The sequence below is a fragment of the Drosophila mojavensis genome, unplaced genomic scaffold, assembly GCF_018153725.1.
Source record: "Drosophila mojavensis isolate 15081-1352.22 unplaced genomic scaffold, ASM1815372v1 contig_277, whole genome shotgun sequence".
In the NCBI taxonomy this organism is placed as follows: domain Eukaryota; kingdom Metazoa; phylum Arthropoda; class Insecta; order Diptera; family Drosophilidae; genus Drosophila; species Drosophila mojavensis.
The window spans coordinates 4,051,540-4,070,359 of record NW_025318822.1 but is presented as its reverse complement, the minus strand read 5'-3'; the positions used below and the strand labels follow the sequence as shown (position 1 = coordinate 4,070,359).

General features: G+C 45.4%; 5 protein-coding genes across 11 annotated transcripts; 3 read left to right on the top strand and 2 right to left on the bottom strand.

Moving 5' to 3' along the window:
• The first annotated feature begins 13 nt into the window (after positions 1-13).
• LOC6574291 (nuclear factor related to kappa-B-binding protein) lies at positions 14-5,816 on the top strand. Its single transcript, XM_002000310.4, has 4 exons — positions 14-1,416; positions 1,588-4,120; positions 4,190-4,920; positions 4,986-5,816. The coding sequence occupies exons 1-4, from the start codon at positions 262-264 to the stop codon at positions 5,523-5,525; spliced, it is 4,959 nt and encodes a 1,652-aa protein (XP_002000346.2). The 5' UTR covers positions 14-261; the 3' UTR covers positions 5,526-5,816.
• On the bottom strand, positions 5,568-7,770 carry LOC6574290 (zinc finger protein 120). The gene is made up of 4 exons (XM_002000309.4): positions 7,472-7,770; positions 6,579-7,413; positions 6,466-6,513; positions 5,568-6,401 (listed from the first exon to the last, which is right to left on the bottom strand). The coding sequence occupies exons 1-4, from the start codon at positions 7,655-7,657 to the stop codon at positions 5,992-5,994; spliced, it is 1,479 nt and encodes a 492-aa protein (XP_002000345.1). The 5' UTR covers positions 7,658-7,770; the 3' UTR covers positions 5,568-5,991.
• Positions 7,771-7,913: 143 nt separating this feature from the next.
• LOC6574289 (WD repeat domain phosphoinositide-interacting protein 3) lies at positions 7,914-9,725 on the top strand. Its single transcript, XM_002000308.4, has 4 exons — positions 7,914-8,135; positions 8,262-8,348; positions 8,645-9,406; positions 9,468-9,725. Exons 1-4 carry the CDS (start codon positions 8,069-8,071, stop codon positions 9,572-9,574), a joined length of 1,023 nt encoding a protein of 340 aa, XP_002000344.1. The 5' UTR covers positions 7,914-8,068; the 3' UTR covers positions 9,575-9,725.
• Positions 9,726-10,264: 539 nt separating this feature from the next.
• Positions 10,265-11,205, top strand: LOC6574288. Its single transcript, XM_002000307.4, has 2 exons — positions 10,265-10,513; positions 10,582-11,205. The coding sequence occupies exons 1-2, from the start codon at positions 10,301-10,303 to the stop codon at positions 11,131-11,133; spliced, it is 765 nt and encodes a 254-aa protein (XP_002000343.1). The 5' UTR covers positions 10,265-10,300; the 3' UTR covers positions 11,134-11,205.
• On the bottom strand, positions 11,199-18,614 carry LOC6574287 (facilitated trehalose transporter Tret1). Of its 7 annotated transcripts, none has more exons than XM_044008287.1 (8): positions 16,704-16,856; positions 15,072-15,302; positions 14,826-14,974; positions 14,398-14,517; positions 14,251-14,336; positions 13,985-14,101; positions 11,633-13,060; positions 11,199-11,564 (listed from the first exon to the last, which is right to left on the bottom strand). In XM_044008287.1, the coding sequence occupies exons 2-8, from the start codon at positions 15,110-15,112 to the stop codon at positions 11,265-11,267; spliced, it is 2,241 nt and encodes a 746-aa protein (XP_043864222.1). In that variant the 5' UTR covers positions 15,113-15,302; positions 16,704-16,856; the 3' UTR covers positions 11,199-11,264. The 7 variants fall into 7 exon arrangements, with proteins under 7 accessions (XP_043864222.1, XP_015022847.2, XP_002000342.2 ...); XM_015167361.3 differs by having other exon boundaries at positions 15,072-15,217; XM_002000306.4 differs by having other exon boundaries at positions 15,072-15,214.
• Between the last annotated feature and the right edge of the window lie 206 nt (positions 18,615-18,820).

Genomic DNA, 18,820 nt, shown 5'->3' with positions numbered 1-18,820 from the left:
GTGTTGGGCCCTGCCAACACGTGCCGAAAATACGAAGCGAAGAAAAACACCAAAAAACGCACAGAAAACATGCTAACAGCCGAAGAAGCAAAAGTAATAAAAAAGAGGAAAACAAGCAGCAAATATGTTTGATATAACGAGGCAGCGGAAGAGACCAAAATTATAAATCAGTGTAGAGAAAAAATTTGCCCAGTGTGCGAATAGAAGCAAAGCTGCATTCATTAATTGCGTTAATACGACTAAAAAAATCCCCAAGTAGCTATGAGCAACAACAATAGCAACAATATCAGCAACAGCAGCATGCCATACCCGGAATCCGAAGAAGAGGAGGAGGAGCTCAGCGGGTCTTACAACATCAATGACAATGGTGGTCAGTTGAGCGACTGCAGCAGCAGTAACAGCAGCGCCGCCAGCAGCAGCGGAAAAACGGCAAGCAGTTCTAATAACAACTCTAGCGATGATGACGATGACGATGATGATGATGACGCCACGGATCAGGACACGCACACCGATACCGATTCGGATGATGCCACCACCACCCAATCCGATGAGCTGGAGCTGGCGCAATTTGACGATCGCCATGTATTTCGCTTGCCCCGCGGACTCTGTGAAAATGCGCGAATTTTCCATGAATTCTTTTCAGTCGAGACCTGGCAAATGCTTCCCAACAATATGCAGGCACGCCTGCAACCCCTGCTGCCCAGCTATGCAGGGTTTCTGGCACCGGCGCAGGCGGCAGCGGAACAGCAGAGGACTCTGTTGCAACTGTTCAATGGTGGTATTCAACGCTTCGGGCAGTCTCCATTATTGCGGCTGCAACGGCAGCTAGAAGAAGGAAACCTTCGTCCTGATGTGTTGCAACTGCGCCAAAGCATTCAGCGGTCACAAAGACGAGAGTGCCGCTTCCAGAAAGCCGAGCGTCTCAGTCGGCTGGCCAAGGAACTATTTCTATCCCGCGAGCAATTGCTGCAACAGGTCTATACCATGGCCCCACCTTCGACTGATGGTGATACATTTAAGGCCCAGCCACGTCCTCGCAAACGTAAAACGCCCACGCTGAATAGAGAGAATAAGTTCTGCGTGGAGCGTGCACGTAAGCGGTACTGCCAGGAGCTCGTGCAGCTAGCACGTGAATTGAACTTGCAGCCCGGCGACATCAGCGCTGACGAGCAGGACGAAGAAGCGGCACAATTGGCAATCATTGCCGAGGAGCGCCAATTAAAGGTGGAAACGAGTACGCGACCTTCAAATGCGGCGGACAAGAAATGCATTTACAGTACCTTCTTCAAACGCCACCCCGGCCTCGAGGATGAGCAAGTGCTGCGCAGCATGCAGTCGGACAGGATCCAGCCGCTCAACGAGAAAAACTTTAAGAAGTATTTACGCGACTATAAGCGACGGAAACTCCAGCACCCGGTGAGTAAAACCCATGAGAAAGAGAAGTTTGCCTACTGTCAGCGTAGTAGAATGATTAAATGTCCTGATGGTGATTTGCCAATCAATCGCTTATAGGGATTATAACATATATTCATTCATAATTCCTATTTTCAATAGAGAGAAAGTAAAACATGTTTATTTGTTTTTCAGCAATTACCTGACTTTGATACCGCTGACATACGATTGCGTGACATTTGCACACGCGCCCAGTTCGTGGGCAACTTTAAGCCAGGACGCAAGCCCAAGGCTTTGATGGCGCGCCTCAATCAGCAGCAAGTCACTGAGCCTCCCGCCCTGGTGCCTATTGGCGGCAAGGTCAAGCAGGTGGAGCCGGTTACCGAGCTACTCACTGATGAGCCGCAGCAGCTTTATGGGCGCGCTGCGTTCGAGCCGGATGAGGACGAATTGGAGCAGGAATTGCAAGAACAGCCGGAGATAATAAAGCCAATGTCCAAGACAATGGTGCCGGCTGCTGTCGTTGCACTTGCCCAGCAATTGCCAAAACTGGAGCCCATTGTGGCCCGTGCCGTGTTCAGCAGCAACTCACCCCGGGCACTAATCAAGGCCGGTGCCCATATCACTGGCAGTCCCACCCGAGATCACACAACAGCAGTGGTCACACAGCGTTCACATGGCTGCTACTTTTCGCTTCTGCGGGATCTGTTTGTGTCCACGCCACAGCATCGTTTGAACTACCAGGAGCTGCAGTCGCAGCTGCACAAGTGGCGCACAGATAACTCGGCAAGTGGGCTGCCCGACTGGGTGCGTCTGCTGCCCAACGATTGGACGCAGTTACTGCAATCGGCTGTTAGCTTCTTGTCGGGCGACTTTGTTGGGCTGCCTGCGGAATATGTGCCCTACATTGAACACAAAACACAGCTGAACATATACCAGTGGATTGGCGCTGGCCGCGACTCGGATGCGCGCCTTCAAACGCTCTGCCAGTATTGGTTGCAGCAATGCAAAGAGGACACAGCGGCAATGGATCAGTTGCCGCTGCAACAGCAGCAACAGCAACCACATCAACAATTAAATCCTGTTACTGCCCTCGATGTGACGCCCACGCCACCGCCACGTTGCCCCACCAGTTGGGCGGTGCGTGTGGCCACCCAATCGGAGATGCTGGAGTTCCAGCGACAGGAACGTTTGCGCTTCGACCAACCGCATCGCCCCTTCACATATCGCATGCACGGCTACGAGAGCGTTGTGGGTCCCGTGAAGGGCATTTATACGCAGAGCCTGGCCCTAAACAAGGCACGAGGCCATGCCGTCATGGTGGACGACAGGCCGCCTTATGTGACCATCCTGACGCTGGTGCGCGACGCCACCGCGCGCTTGCCCAACGGCGAGGGCACTCGGTCAGAAATATCAGAGCTGCTGAAGTGCTCGCAGTTCATCAATCGGCAGGCGGCAGAGAACGTGCTGCAGACGATCGTAAGCGGGGCGCTGGATCGAATGCATGGTGGCCTAGATCCGTGTGTGCGCTATGATGCACGGCGCAAGATCTGGATCTATTTGCATCGCAATCGCAGCGAGGCGGACTTTGAGCGGATGCACCGCCAGAATCAGACGATTGTCAAGCAGAAACAGCAGCAGCGCAAGCACAATAAGCCAAAGAAGGATGAAGCAGTTGATCAGTGTCCACAGGAGCTGCCCGCCCTGGTGGCAGCTTCCACATCCACAACAAATGCAACATCAACAGTGGCAACATCAACAGCGCCGAATCCCACAGCTGTTATGATCAAGAAGCATGCGCAGTCATCAACGCTACCATTGCAGGTGAAATTTCCGCCAGTGCCGCCGCTCAAATATCATGTGCCGCCCGCCGGATCTGCAGCATCCGGTGGTAATGCTGTTATTTCCTCCCAACAGCTGGCGACAACACAGAAATCTCTGCTCAAGCCCACACAGCGCAGCGGCGTAGTGACGCTGCTGGAGAGGTCGCCAGGATCTGGAACTGTTCAGCTGCTGAAAACCTCACCCAAAGCTCTCCAGCAGCAGCAGCAGCAAGTGGGGCAGAACAGCAGTCCCACGCGTAATACCACGCCCATACTGGTGTCCACGCCCAGCGGTTTACAAACTGTTCATGTGGCCGCCACGCCCAACAAAAAGATGACCATCAAGAAGCCCATTGTCATCAATTCGCCCACGCAGACCCAGGCACCAGCCACAGCAACAGCAGCTTCTATAACGGGCAACTTCATTTTGCCATTGGATCAACAGCAGCAACAACTCAGCCAGCCCAACAAAGCTTCGCCCGCACGCCAACAAATGCCTAAAAATATTATACGGCTGCTACCCGCTAGCGGTGTTACCAGTCCAGCTGCTAGCAAACCCTCGGTTGTGCAGCTGCCCGGAAGTCCGACTGTGGTCAGACCCACGCCACCGGTCCAAATACTTGGACCACGCATGCTCGCACAAACAACAGTTCGCCCACTGCAACAGAAGATCGGCAGCGTTTCCATTGTCAACAGCAAACCCGCGACGTCCGCCAGTGGCGGTACGATCACCAATGCCGCATCTGGTGGCACGCAAACGGGCACGGGCACTGGTACCATTGTAAAGATGTCGCCGCAGGCGTTTGCCACTCTGCAGCAGCAGCAATTGAAGCAGAAGCAACAGCAGTCGCAGCAACCACAGCAGCAGCAACAACAACAACAGCCGCAGCAGAGAATCCTCGTAGGTTAGTGCTTGGGACTTGCCCAATATTTCAATTCATAAATATGTTGCTAATTAATTATCTTCTTTACAGGCAACACAGCAATATCATCGAACAAAAACATTGTGTTCCAGGCGCTTCCAAAAGCGGCACCTAAAATACTCAGCACAGTGACTGGGCAGGCCAAACCATTGGCCACCGCGAATCTCTCGCCGCAGCAGCAGCGCATTGTATTGCAGAGCTTCAAGCAGCCTATATCTACAGCAGCAGCAGGAGGAGGAGGAGGAGGAGCTGGAACTGCTGTCGCTGTTGCTACCTCGCAGGCAACAACGCGTATCATACGCACGAGTCCAGTGGCGGCAACAACATCGGCTGGCACATCCACAGCAACGCAATCCGGTCACATAGTGACGCTGGAGAGTCTGTTGCAGAAGCAAAATGCTGGCAAGCTCATACAGCTAGCGACAACGGCCACCGGTGGCAATGTCATAACGCTGACGCCCAACTCCCAGACCCAGACCCAGCAACAGCAGCAACAACAACAACAACAGCAGCAGTTGGCCACGACTAAGCAGCTGCCGACCACGGCGCGCATTGTTACCGGCGGCCATGCGACAATGGTGCCAAAAATCATAGGCAAGACGACAGTTATGTCCGGAAAGCCGTTGCTACTGACCGCCAAGACGCTAAAGCTGGGCGGCGCTGCAGTGGTTAGCACACAAACGAGCACGGCCACCACGCTGACCACCGGCGGTGGCGTCGCTGGGCTGAAGACAGCGCAAAATATTGTGATTGGCGGGCAGACGGTGAAACTACAGGGAACGGTAAGCATATGGCATGCATTAGTTAACTTCGAGACGCTCCGTAACATGCACATTATTCATTGCAGACTATTCCCTCGCGTAATGCTTCAGGTGGACCTATGCAAACGGTCATCATGGGCAATCAGTTGCTCCGGCTCGCCACCAGCAGCAACACGACCAGCATCAGCAACAGCAGCCAGCCCAGCACGTCCACCGCCATTGCCACTGCTCCCAAAACTCTGCTGATTGGCGCTGGTGCGACGCAGACTCTACGTCTGGGCAAGAATGTGCTACTCGCTACCAGTAGCAGTGGCAGCAATGTGAGCACCACGTCTACGGTGACCACAACCACCACAACTCCTGCCAATAATCTGGTATTCGCCGTACAAAACAATGGCGGCCAATTGTTCTTTACGCCCGGACTGCAGGGCGTCAATCTGAAGCCATTGTCCAACATGAAGGTGATACCCATGTCCACAGCGTCAGCAACCGTCGGCGCCGGCAGTGGCGTTAAACTGAGCAATGTAACGACGGCAGCTGTTGATGCGGTAGCTGGCAAAGCGTTAAACACAAAACTGTTGCCCGCTGCTGTGCTGAAGACGGCAAGTGGAGGACATGGCAATTAAGTGATGGGGCGCATGTGGCAGAGGCTTGTTAAAACTACGTTGTTTACATAACCAGTTGTTTGGATTTACCATTTATCATTTATATATACATATATATAACTATACATAGTAGCTAACATTATGTAATTTACGATTTTAAGCAAAAAGTTTAACATTACAAATTTTGCTTCGTATAATTATATGAGAATTCAGGAGTTGGGCACGTGATTTATATTTCGAAGAAGCGAAACCTGCCTGCCCACTAATTAATATATGATATTAGCATAAATATTGCTGTTATCTAACATCAAATTTGTCTCGCAGTTTAATTTTTATTCTAGGATCTGATAATTACAACTAAATGAAATATTGAATATTCACAGTGACTTGATGGCATAATCTATGTGTGCATGAAGTTTATATTGTTATCCAGTCGTGGCTGCTATTACAGGACTTGGAAAACCTTGCTAACGTGTTTGTTTGTCCATCAGAATGGTGACTTAGTATGCATCTTTAGATGTCGATTAAGTTTAATTTTTAAATCGAACTGCTTTCCGCAAATGCTGCACTGGCACATCGACTTCTCCTGACGTGCACTATTAGAATTGCTTGAACTTTGGCTACTATTGGTTGCATCTGGTATCGGAGTCTTACAAACAGTTGGCGACTCTGGAAACTCTGTTTGGCCGGTTAATATGGAAGATGTATCAATTGCTGGCAGCTGCTCTGACTCAGCGGCCATTCGATGTGTGGACACCACATGCTTCTGAAGTTCATCAGCATCGTTAAATGTGCTCACGCAAAAGGCGCATTGTATCAAATCCTCCGATAGTGGTGGGGCTGGCGTTTCTATTGCCTGCATTAAACTCATTTTGCGCGCCAGTTCTTCTTCGTGATCTGCAAAAAATAAATTATTTATTCATGTATAATAGAATTCAAATAGGTAAATGTGCTGGCTTACCTTGTATATGCCGATTAAGATGCGCCTGCAACTGTCTGTGCTTCATGGCTGTTGGTTGGAAAATAAACATCAATAAGATTTAGCAATAAAATTGAATAAATACTTAGACATACTCTTGCCGCAGAATTCACATTTGGAACGGGTATGGACTGCCAGTTTGTGCTCTTTGAGTGTGTCTTTGGAATTGCAAAAGAAGCCGCAGATCGGGCACTTAAGATGCTTTTGTAATTTGTGCCATTTCATGTGGAACCTGAGCCGCGATTCATGTGCATTGGCGAATTTTTTGCCGCATATGTAACACTCGCAATCCTTAAGCATGTGAATGCGACTCATGTGCTCATTGTGTCGTTCCTGTGTAGCTGAAGCATGTCCACATAGCTTGCAATAGACACCCTGATCCTCAATTGGCGCTGGCAGCGTCACCAACGCTGCGCCGTCTTCATCATCTTCATAGGTAAACTTAATGATATCGTCATCGCTATCTTGCTGCTCATTTGGTGGGGTCGCGCTCTCGAACAATTGGGAGTTGAAGCCATTTGCAGTGGCCAGCACATTGGGCTCGACTTTTGTAAAAGTCGCCTCGTCGGACAAATTACTAACTAACGGCACTGCTGGCTTAAGTTGCGTCTCTTGTGGGACACGAGCCGTATGCTCTTCCTTAATGGGCACGTGGGGTATGTCGAGAGGAGCACAGACGCGTCTGCTGCCATCCTCTTCGCTACCAGCCTCTTCGTCAGAGTCTATATAAATGAACTCACAGTATTTAGTCTCTTCACTGGGCGGATCAATTTCCTTTTTTATCACAAGCCCATTGTGCGCACGCTTGCAGTCCAATTCGTCAAATTGCTGCTGTGTATCCAGGCAGCTGCGCTTAAAGTTTAGCACCTTCTGAAATTCATTAATGCACGCAATGCATATGTACTGTGGCCGACCGTCGTTCCTGTCTACCTGTAGTGAGAGAGAGTTTTTATCATTTGGTTGGCTAACAAGGTGTCTTCACTACTACCTCAAGATTCCAGGCATTCAATTGCTCCACTATTTCTTTCATGAAGCCATTAGATATGTCACCGGTACCAGGAATTGTAAATATTGGCTGTATAACTGCATGGTTGGAAATAAAATAAATACCGCACGTTCGGCATGGTTCAATAATGTCGTCGTCGCCGAAAGTATTTAAATCGCTACAATCCATGCCGTTTCAATTGGTATCCAGGCAACAAACTAAGTCATCAATAGGAATTCAGAAAATAATAGCAATCTAAATGCACAACGATTCGTTACAATATGACAGCTTACTGAATGCTGAAAAATATCACAAATTTTACTCCGTACAATAATACCAACAAAATAGCAAAAGTCCTATTTTTACCAATAATTGATATTAAAATACCAAACAGACTACTATCGTAAATCACGAAATCTGTTTACGCGATTGTGAGCAGCATGAAGTTGGTAGCGTAACAGCAACATATGCGCTCTCAGCCCTCGTACAAATGCATAAAAAAAAATAAATAGAAATCATCACGCAGTTAAAAATTTTTGTGCGTTGGAGTGGAGGAAACAATTGAATCATTGTTGGGCTTAAAAGTGCAACGACATTATTATGAACTTAACGGAGCAGAATCCGTATGGCAATGGCCTGCTTTATGCTGGATTTAACCAGGACCAAGGTATGTACATCTTACTTTGTTTGTTGTTTACTTATTCACGAACACGAACTTTCAACGTGCAATAAACATACTATATGTAAAATATATATACGTTTATAACCATTCACCGATCTAATTGCGCCGCAGGATGTTTTGCTTGTGCCACAGACACCGGGTTTCGAGTATACAATTGTGATCCACTAAAAGAAAAGGAACGCCAATACTTTCCCGAAGGTAAGTGTGTGTATGTGAAATAGATGTTCTGCAAAGTGCATACATTGATAATATTATCACACAAATCTATCTTGTGATGCGCTTAGCTGAGAGATTTTTTTTATTTATCAGTTTATTGTCTCAATTTTCACATGTAAGCTACCAAAATTGAATTGGTAAAAGTATTATTTTAAAATTAATTACCTTCAAGTCTATCTCTCTTCTTTTACGAAGATATATTAACTAATTGTGTGTGAAAACTTTCCACAATTCCCCAACAATGACTCACAGTTTGCTTTGTGTTTTGCGTGTTTCAGGTGGCCTCAGCCATGTTGAGATGCTCTTTCGCTGCAATTATCTGGCGCTTGTCGGCGGCGGGATTCGGCCGCTGTATCCGCCCAATAAGGTGATTGTCTGGGATGATCTCAAGAAATCACCGGCAATATCTCTGGACTTCAATCAGCCGGTGCGAGCAGTGCGCCTGAGACGGGATCGGATTGTCGTCGTGCTAGAGGGCGTCATTAAGGTGTACACATTCACACAGCAGCCACAGCAGCTGCATGTGTTCGAGACCAGTGCCAATCCGAACGGCCTGTGTGTCCTCTGTCCACACAGCAACAAAAGTTTACTCGCATTCCCTGGCCGGCGTACCGGTCATGTACAAATCGTTGATCTTGCCAATACCGAACGAGCCCCATTGGAGGTGATTGCCCACGAGGCGGCCATCAGTTGCATTGCATTGAATTTGCAAGGCACTCGATTGGCCACCGCCGGCGAGAAAGGCACATTGATACGCATTTTTGATACAGAAAACGGGAAGAAGGTGTCCGAGCTGCGACGCGGCAGCAATCATGCAAACATATTTTGCATCAACTTCAATCATCAGTCCACAATGATTGTTGTGGCCTCGGATCATGGCACCATTCATGTCTTCAATTTGGAGGACAACAAGCAACGTGAATCATCGCTTCCGATGATACCCAAGTATTTTTCCAGTCAATGGAGTTTCGTGAAGTTCTCCATACCGCAGGGACCTCGCTGTATATGTGCCTTTGGTGCCGATTCCAATTCGGTTGTGGGTGAGTCTCATTTCAGATACATTTAAAGAACTCAAAACAATGTTGTTTTTGTTTCGTTTAGCTATTTGCGCGGATGGTCACTACTATAAATTCCTATTCAATAACAAAGGTGAATGCAGTCGCGATGTTTGTACGCAGTTTCTGGAGTTGCAGGATGATGAAACTTAAAGTTGAGCAATAACCATTTGGCGGCTGTACAAGCATATTAATATCTTCATATATATCTATGAGAACCGTGTTATACAATATTATATTTAAGCATGCTTTAAATCTACGTTACAAGTCGAAGTTCACATAAACCTGTAGTTAACAATTGTGATTATTAATCGACTAATCCTTTAGCTGGGAACCGTTTGTAATTAGTGCTACATTATTTATTGAATTCAATGTGAGTAAGGGCACAATTTCCTCTAGACGAAGATATCTTTACTTCTGTTATTTACTCGAATTGAACTGATCACGCTTGACATATCTGCAGAGTTCCACTCTATTGTATTAATATACCAAAATTCAATGCACTTCTCCGCTTTTACATTACACTGCCTGCTGTAACTTTGTGCACACTATTCCTGCTGTACACGCAATTAAGTCGAAATTGGGTGCTCACATTTTGACAAAAATATTAAAGGGCGTTTTACAAAAATGAAGATAAGAACTTGATCAAATTGAGCATATGAAGAGGCAGATGATCGTAGCAATGGAACAATCCTTGAGACCACCCTGGCGCAAAGCTGTTGACAGTTCGCCCCTGCTTCGATTCCACCAACAGTCGTAATTAGTAATACTTTATTTCTTAAATAAGCGGTACATGGATCGAATCGCGTTGGACTGTAAGCTTACGAGATTTAGCATTCTGGAAAATAGTAAGTGAAAGACAGTGAGAGGCAATGAAAGATGATCATTCCTATAGCTCTAATTGTGGTATTCGCTCATATTTTGGGTGAATTCCTGGTCACAGATGGCGCAGTTTGGCGCATACCACTCTATAGGACTAAAATACCCATATACAAGCGTGAGCAGCCGACAGTCCCCAAAAAGCCGCCCGACTACTGCCAGACAAGACTCTGTCCGAAAGGCGTACGGCACATTTGCTGCAATGTCAACTTTGTAAGTTTCACATAACCGCACTTGAATCCGATAGTCAACTATGATATATGATTTCCACTTTACAAAAGTGGGGCGACAACTGCCCCAAGCCACGAAAGGGTATCAACATGAATATTCACGGAGCCAAAATCCTGGCGGCGCACAACGTGCTGCGCGCCTCTCTGTCGGGCTCGCCGCAACGGCTGCCCAAGGCCAAGCCCATGCCGCTGCTTCGCTGGGACAAGGAGCTATCCACGGTGGCCATGCGCGTCACAAACTTTTGCAACGCTGATGAGTTTGCCAAATGCGTGAATATTCCACGATTCTTGAATGTGGGGCGTACCTCGTACACCTTCGAGACTTCGGAGCAGACAATATCGTCGTTCATATACGTCATCGATAAATTCTTCAAGAACAGCTTTGCGGAGTTTCCCATTGAACTCGTAACGAAATATGAGGACACGGGCAACGCGTCACACAGGGCATTCGCACATCTGGCCTACTACAAGGCCACTAAAATGGGCTGCGGCATGCTGGTGCACAAGGTGTCCAGCAATTCCACTGTTTATGTCACCTGCCTGTATGACAATCAGGCAAGGCCGAACCAGAAAATATATGAGCTTGCGACCAGCACGGGATAAGTTGCGGCCGAGAAATGAATTCAATAATAAAATAACAAACAAATGCGACATTTGTTTAGCCAGGATTTAGAACTTATTATGGTATTACTTTAATGCTTAGGGATATCACTGGAAAGGTAACAAGAATGACTTCAGAGATGTGTCGTATTGTTGGTCTCCTCGAAGGCGGGGTTGCTGACGCCGGCCAAGGCAGCGCCTCGGTCTGTCGGCCGCTCCGGCTGCGCCGCTGGCACGAAGTCGCTCTGCTGCAACTTTATAATCTTAGCCTGCTGCAGCTGGCTGACCGGCATGTGCAGATCCTGTAGGTTGTCCAGCTGGATGGCATTCGCTCCGTTTACAGGCGGACTCTGTTGCTTTTCGGTTGCGTGCTGTGGCGGCTGCTTGCGCAGCAGATTCATATCCGATTTCTTGGAGAAATGCGCCTCGATTTCCTGCAAGAAATTAAATTGAGATGTGAGGCCCGATTCGTTCGACGATTGTTTCGCTAAGTTCTGCTTACCGCCAGGGTGCGGCCCTCCGTCTCAGGCAGCGTGTAGTAGAGCACGACTGCGCCAATGAAGGCGACGCTGGCATAGAACGCAAATGTGCCCGGCAACGTCAACGTGCTGAGCATCAGCAGGAACAGCTTGTTGGCCAGAAAGCCAAAGACGTAGCCAACGCCGCCGGCAAAGCCGGACGCCATGTTGCGTATGTCGGCGGGGAACACTTCGCCAATGAGTATCCAGGGTATCATGCGAATGCCCAGATGGGAGAAGAAGGCGGACAAGAGCAGCAGTATGAGCGGCACCCATACCAAATAGTTGCGCTCCTGCTTGGGCACAGTCAGCAGCAGATCTTCCGAGATGGGGGGCTTCGATGGCGGAACTTCGCTGCTGACGCCGACAGGAGCAGCAGCCGCTGGCTCGGGCAGCAGCGTTGTCACTTCCGATTCGTCAACGTTGTGTGGACTCAATGTCGTGTCCAATTCGCGTTTGATACGATTCCATGGCTCCATTGTCGTATCAAATTGTTCTATCGTGGTCGTATCCAGTTCTTGCAGCATCGTGGTCAGTTGCTGCTCCAGCTCATGCTCATGCTCTCGCTCCTGCTGCAGCTGGTGCTGATGCACCAGCTCATCCTGATATTGATTCTCAAATATCTTCGATATGTTGGCCTGCGATATGATGCTGCCCTTCGGCACAATCGCCGAGGCGTTCACCACGACATTGTTGACCGCAAAGCCGGGCACATCGTTCAGGAAGTGCGCATAGGTCGCGGTGCCTAAGAAGCACAAGCCCGTGCCCACTGTCGAGATCAGCACAAGCGGCCGCTTGCCCGTGAAGTGGATCAGAGCGACGCCCAATATGGTGGACAGCATCTCGGCCACGCCCAGCAGGATCGTGGCATGGTATTTGTTCATGGGCGCCTTCAGCGTGTGGAAGATCTGCACGGCATACGTCTGCAGCGGCGTCTTGCCGGAAAAGTGGCCCGTGAAGAAGGTGAACGAGACGAGCATGAAGGGCACCAGGAAGGTGCGCTTGCGCCACATCCGCAGCCGATGCTTCAGCGTGCGGCGCTGGCCAGGCAACGCCCCACTGCCCTCGGTGGCCTCCTCGATGGCCTTCTGGGTGACCAGCTCATCGTAGAGGCGATTGAACTCCGTCTCCACTTGATGCTCCGGCACCCAGCCACGCAGCCACTGCAGCGACTTGACGGCCTCCCGGTATCGCTCCTCCCGTATCAGCCAAATGGGACTCTCGGGCACAAAGCACAGCATGACTATCGTAATGACCGGGAAGGCGGCGCTCACCGCCGCCACGCTGCGCCAGTCCATGAGGGAGCCCAGTATGAACTGTACAAAGACGCCAGTGATGACACAGGTGGTGCCCAGCGCCGACAGAATGCCGCGATACCTCGGCTCCGTTATCTCGGCCACATATGTCAGCACCTGCAAAAGGTGAAGATCACTTAGTGCATTGACATTAAGTGCCACCAGCCAAGCAAGCATCGACGTCTCAAGGAGACCTTCGAGGCCATCTAACAATGACAATTCGAACATGCACCGTGCACTGGGCTCCAATAAAAGCGCCAAGCAGTAGCTCTTAATGTCTCTCTAAATGGGAATCTGCAGCAATTACGTTTTGCTGGCTGCGATTTGGCCTTGTGCCTTAGCATCGATTTCGTGTTACCAACTTTAATTTGGCCTTCACAAATTAGACGTTTGTATTGCTTTTGTAGTGTTTGCTCGATCTTAAAACGATTTAAAGATTTATTAACTATCATACTTTTAGCTGCTAAACTTAAATCAAGCTAATGAGAAAAAAAAAACAACTGATAAGGCAAATTTTTCGAGCCACATGCATTAGACCAGGCTCAAACTTTTGACTTACCAAATAATTGGAAACGGCTTCCACAAAAAAGTCAGATTATCCTAAATAATACCTTTACTGTTCCTAACGTCTTTAATATTATACATTTATTAATAATTTAATTCCAGTGACTCGAAATATGAATAGATCAAAAATGTCTATGCTAGAAAAATGTCCTTAATTGTTCGTCCATGCAATTGCTTCTGCATTGAAACTTTTACAAATCGAAAATCTCTACATAAGATTTGATAAATCCAAAGTAAAATAATTAATAAATATTTGTGCATAAAAATTATTCAATTCGATTGTTTTCGGAGCGTGAACGAATATTATGCAGTCGGTTGCGTCCAACTGCAACGCTCATTTATATACATATGTGTGTATATAAATTTTGTTATTTGTTTACTTTAGCAAGGTTGAACATAATACTTGTGGCTAGATAAACTCAATTAGTTGGTTAGTTGGTTAGTGGGCTGACTTTTGAATGGATCGTGATCACTTACGGGTGCTTCCATCAGGCCGCCGCCGAGACCAGCCAAGCATAAAGCCGCATACAGATGCTCCGTGCGCGTGGCGAAGTGAAACATAAGCCAGGCAGCCAGTATGGGCAGGTTGACAAACTGCAAAACGTAATCAGACACAGACACAAAGATACAGATACAGATGCAGATGCATTAGCACACACAGATACGACAAAGCAAGCAGCAGCATAATTGCAACATGAAATCAGTTTGCAGTTCAATGCTTGTAAGGTGTTAGGGATACGCACCTGCATGGCGCGCCGCTTGCCCAGGGGCTGGGTCAATAGGCCAGAGAAGAGGCAGCCCAACGGCACACAAATCAAATTAATCGAACCTGCGTAAAGTCAATTAGTTGTCGCACGCTCAATGCAGCCAGGTGATGCCGTCGTACTTACTGAACCATGATATTTCCTCTTTGTTAAGCACTATCCCGCTGTCCGACCCCTCTCGGCGTCCCTCGCCCCCCTGAATGGCTGGTATAACAATTGTGGGAAAGCCGAGAGTCATGCCATACCCTGCATTACGAATGGAATTACGCGTTTATTGAAATTGAAAATTACAAATAGAAAATATTTTCATTTTGATTAAGCCAAAGTCAGGGAATGAAGTCTTCAAATTCCACATCTTAATTGTTTTTAAAAGAGAACAATTGCCGGATTTAACAATAGATAAGCTAGACACTTAAAAGCGAAAATGAATATGATTTTGATTATCGTGAGTTTTGCATTGTTCAATGCGAATTTGATTATGTCATTCCCCGCTTAGCACACAGTGTTTAATATGTACATATAATTAAGAAATGCGAGTATTACAAGTTATTTACCGAATAGCAATAGGTTCTTAATACTAACAGCTAGAAACTGTGGCAGAGCCCGGCGAAAGTTGCTTACTTCCACATCGATAACGCCGGAAATGCGACGATTGTTGTTGTTGTTGCCATTGTGCATGAATAAAGGACGATCATTCAGTGCGCTATAAATACAAAAAATGCAAAACGAAAAGAAAACAAGTTTTTAGTTAGTACAATTTAATTGCAGTCATTAGTTATTTACACAGTCATTCTGTTTACCCATTTTTATCAGCTGATACAGCTGCTTTGCCATTGGACATCGTGACGTATACTTGATGTGGTATGCGTTTCTCTTTTCGTTGTTGCTTTGCTTTCAGTTGCGTTTGTGCTCATCCGTTATTTTGTTTGGCATTGCACACTAACTGCTATCATTCAATTGAATAACATTTGAAATGGCGCCAAAAATGCGACAGAGCCAACTTAACGAATCGTTGAATTAACGCATCAAACCTAACGTAACGTAACGAAATCGAAGCTAACGCAACACTAGCTAGCACGTTTTCTGTTGTGATTCTTAGGTTTTTTAATTGCAAACGGCTAATTGCCAAAAATTCAATTCGATGCGATGCGTCACAGCGATTTGTAATTGGCTTTCTTTGACATATTTAACGTTTGCTGTTTTTTAATTAATATGCGCCTACGACCTACGCGCCGTGGTCGTCATTATTAATATTTATTTGACACAAATTGTTGTTACGTGTTAATATGTGTAATTGAATTGAATTTTGCCTTTTTTGGGGAATGTTGCAATGAACTTATTAGCAACTTTGTATTGTTAAAAAAAAAATTATAATAAATAAAAAAGGAACAACCTGTTTAATGCTTAACTTTTCAGCGATTATAAATTATTCAGTTATAAATATTCAGTGTTCGCGGAGTAAAATTTGCATACATAATATGAACATTATTATAAAAGTCTTTATAAGTTGACAACTGAAACTGCGTTGTATATATATAGAGAGTGAGAGAGAGAGAGGGAGAGAGAGAGAGAAGCTTGCAGGTTCAGCGCACTGAAATCAAAATTCTCTTGTTTTTTAAATTTTCGACAATCATTTATCTTTCCTCTGATATGAGCATTATGTAGGTCAGGGTCGGCAGGAGACCCTTAAAGACACACAATGAGCACATAAACCAGTTAGCAATTCGAGACGATGGCAGTACCTTTAGCCAATAATACGATAGAGTTTAACATAAATTGAAATTGCTATAGTTTAGTAGGCTATTCCATGAAGGTTTATTTGTTTTGCAAGCTATTTCTAATATTTCTGAGTGCCAGCTGGTAGGTACTCTCAGGTGTTATGTGGTACCATCTCGGATGAAGGCGTCAACAAAACTTTTTAGCAATAAGTAAAGATATAACAATTCGTGGTTGCTTTTTTTAACTTTCGAAACTGGTTTCTAATTATGCTTCAGGAATTTGCATTTGAATAAGCTCCACAATATAAAAATCGCCAAGAGGCATAAAATATTATATTTTTGTTGTATTTCAATTTCTTCACATTATTATTTCCTGAAGCTCATTTCAGCCCATAAACATCTTTGAAAAAATATATCGAAATAAATTCTTCTTTGGCATCAGCAATTTTACGATCGGTCGACTCAATGAGCAATCCTCATTAAATTCATTGCACAAGTTGAATAACAATTTGTAATGCAAATGTCATAGGCCACAGCCGGAACCGCAAACTTCTTGAGGCAAAAGAAACCTTCAAGTCGAGTGAAAGGAACACAACGGGACGCAGACACTCTTTGGGTTAATACTTTTTAAAACAAGCTATGCAAATATATTTATTTATAATTCATTCGATTCACTTTTATTTATATTGCTGCCGTTAAATTAAAGATCTTTACACTTTATTTTTAATTCACGCGATTCGCTTTAGGCCAACATCAGAACGAGTCGCGCGGTCAAAACAAACTGAAAACGGAAACCTAAAAACCCAACTCAGGCCTGAAGCTAAGCTCGTCACTTACAGCAAAAGCAAAACAACAACAACAGCCACAGTAACAGCACTCGACAACCAAACACACACTGAAAACGCAGCTTACAAAACAAAGTCTCGGCTCCGACATCGGCGCTGCCGGCAGCTCTGCTCGTATCGCATTGATAGCTAAAGCATTAAGTACTTTTTGACAGCTAGGACAGTAATAAGTATATATATATATTTTTTATATTAGATATATAGATAAATATATCATGTTGCACAATGTACGCTAAATTCTAAATGAGATCCTTAAAATTTAGCTTACAAATAGCTGGTGACTCTATTTAGCCTAAAGACTGCCCATTACTGGAAGTTATTTCAAGCTCATTTATTATGTATATGCCGCGTATATTAGGCAAGTACATGTGCACATGTATTTGTACTCATAATAGATAGTAAAGCACCTTAAGCATAACTGTGTGCAGAGCCTTTGCTATTATTTATAGTTAAAAGTCTTCTAATTTTGGCAATCTCTATGAGGAGCATCATTACAAGGCATATGTAAGTATAATACATATATCAGCTCGACTTAGTTTGTTTACTGGTGCGATCAGCCGCAAACCGGTATCGAAATATATCTAACAGACACACATTATAATACATACATACATACAGCATAAATTGTTATTGTACTTCAACAAAGCAGTGCAGCTTTTTGTTAGCGACAAAGCTGCGACGACGACGACGACGACGACGACGACGACGACGACGACGACGGCGACGGCGACACAACATCTAATGCTGCCAGACTGGCACAGACATAGAGGGAATTTACAGATATTGCAATTAACTACAAATGAAACGGCGTTTTTAGAATTAAGCTGTGTGTGTCGGAGTGGGACGGAGAGAAAGTGTGAAGACGAATTAAAACAGGTTTCAAAATAAATTACCAATAAAATCGAAAGCGCGTCTACCTTTCGAGACTAACGTCGGAAATTTAAATTGCACTGTTGTGTTAGGTGTTAAAAATAAATAGTCCATAAAATAGTTATTTGTGCTGCACTGGAAAAAAGCAAACAAACAAATAAAAAACATTCCATAGTTGTTCAAATCGAAAATTGGCCACAATTTAATTATAATTGGTGTCGTGTGTTTTCGCTTCGAAAATGAAAACTGTTTGCAAGGGGCAGGTGCTTCGTGATTTATTGTGCTTCAGTTCTCTTACCTAAAACTCAATGCAATACACTTGCATTTCCGTTACAAAGCGTTGTTTCACTTCGCATCGAATCGAATCGTTTCGATTTCCGAAGTCGCATGCAACCGAAGGTCATGGGAGGCAGCCACTACATGTATCATTTGTATGTTCATATTTACAAACAATTTGAAATAAACGATTTTGATGCCACGCACACGTGAACATTGACAGTGATTTAAGTGCGCCTTCTACACAAGTGTCTAATAGCTTTTTTATTCTTTTTTTTTTTTCTTTTTAATTGCCTCGCACTGGGAGCAACACATTTCAAACGAAAAGTTCTCTCACCGCACAATTAACGGAAATCCAAAATTTAAATAATTTAAGGCATCAGTCGATTATATAAGCACACAAAGTAAATACTTAATTGAGAGCACAAATAGGCATGACTTGTATTTTATAGTAGAATATCGCGTACATACCTATGTATGTATGTTTATTATTATTATTATAGACATATATACATTTACGTACAGCATGGGTGTTTGTCGACTTATGTTTCTGCGCAAGCGAGCCTCCGCCATTTTCTTTCATATCCTGATTCTCCGATGGCTCTAGAATAAATACAATATCCATTCGCTACTTTTGAGCTTAGATCGCGCACTGATGAGCATTCTTCAAGTTTTTCTTGTGAACACCGAATACAGGCCAAAAATCGCATTAGTCGAACCAATAAAAAGTTTTGTCTAATAAATTAGCTATGAACTGTTAATTGCACAAGCTAATACAAACGCACATATGTACATACATATTTTTTGTGACGTGACTGTTTGCATTGACTTTAGGGCAAG

What these genes read in the sequence shown, in the direction of transcription:
- LOC6574289 (XM_002000308.4), top strand. Translation starts at nt 8,069, where the DNA reads ATGAACTTAACGGAGCAGAATCCGTATGGCAATGGCCTGCTTTATGCT. An exon ending in ACGCCAATACTTTCCCGAAG is followed by an intron (nt 8,349 to 8,644) that starts GTAAGTGTGTGT and finishes TGCGTGTTTCAG; the next exon opens with GTGGCCTCAGCCATGTTGAG. An exon ending in CGATTCCAATTCGGTTGTGG is followed by an intron (nt 9,407 to 9,467) that starts GTGAGTCTCATT and finishes TGTTTCGTTTAG; the next exon opens with CTATTTGCGCGGATGGTCAC.
- LOC6574288 (XM_002000307.4), top strand. Translation starts at nt 10,301, where the DNA reads ATGATCATTCCTATAGCTCTAATTGTGGTATTCGCTCATATTTTGGGT. An exon ending in TTTGCTGCAATGTCAACTTT is followed by an intron (nt 10,514 to 10,581) that starts GTAAGTTTCACA and finishes ACTTTACAAAAG; the next exon opens with TGGGGCGACAACTGCCCCAA.
- LOC6574290 (XM_002000309.4), bottom strand. Translation starts at nt 7,657, where the DNA reads ATGGATTGTAGCGATTTAAATACTTTCGGCGACGACGACATTATTGAA. An exon ending in TGAATGCCTGGAATCTTGAG is followed by an intron (nt 7,414 to 7,471) that starts GTAGTAGTGAAG and finishes CTCTCACTACAG; the next exon opens with GTAGACAGGAACGACGGTCG. An exon ending in ATGTGAATTCTGCGGCAAGA is followed by an intron (nt 6,514 to 6,578) that starts GTATGTCTAAGT and finishes TCCAACCAACAG; the next exon opens with CCATGAAGCACAGACAGTTG.
- LOC6574287 (XM_015167365.3), bottom strand. Translation starts at nt 18,553, where the DNA reads ATGGCGGAGGCTCGCTTGCGCAGAAACATAAGTCGACAAACACCCATG. An exon ending in GCGGCCTGATGGAAGCACCC is followed by an intron (nt 13,061 to 13,984) that starts GTAAGTGATCAC and finishes CACCTTTTGCAG; the next exon opens with GTGCTGACATATGTGGCCGA. An exon ending in CGGAGGGCCGCACCCTGGCG is followed by an intron (nt 11,565 to 11,632) that starts GTAAGCAGAACT and finishes AATTTCTTGCAG; the next exon opens with GAAATCGAGGCGCATTTCTC.
- LOC6574291 (XM_002000310.4), top strand. Translation starts at nt 262, where the DNA reads ATGAGCAACAACAATAGCAACAATATCAGCAACAGCAGCATGCCATAC. An exon ending in GCAGCAGAGAATCCTCGTAG is followed by an intron (nt 4,121 to 4,189) that starts GTTAGTGCTTGG and finishes TCTTCTTTACAG; the next exon opens with GCAACACAGCAATATCATCG. An exon ending in CGGTGAAACTACAGGGAACG is followed by an intron (nt 4,921 to 4,985) that starts GTAAGCATATGG and finishes TATTCATTGCAG; the next exon opens with ACTATTCCCTCGCGTAATGC.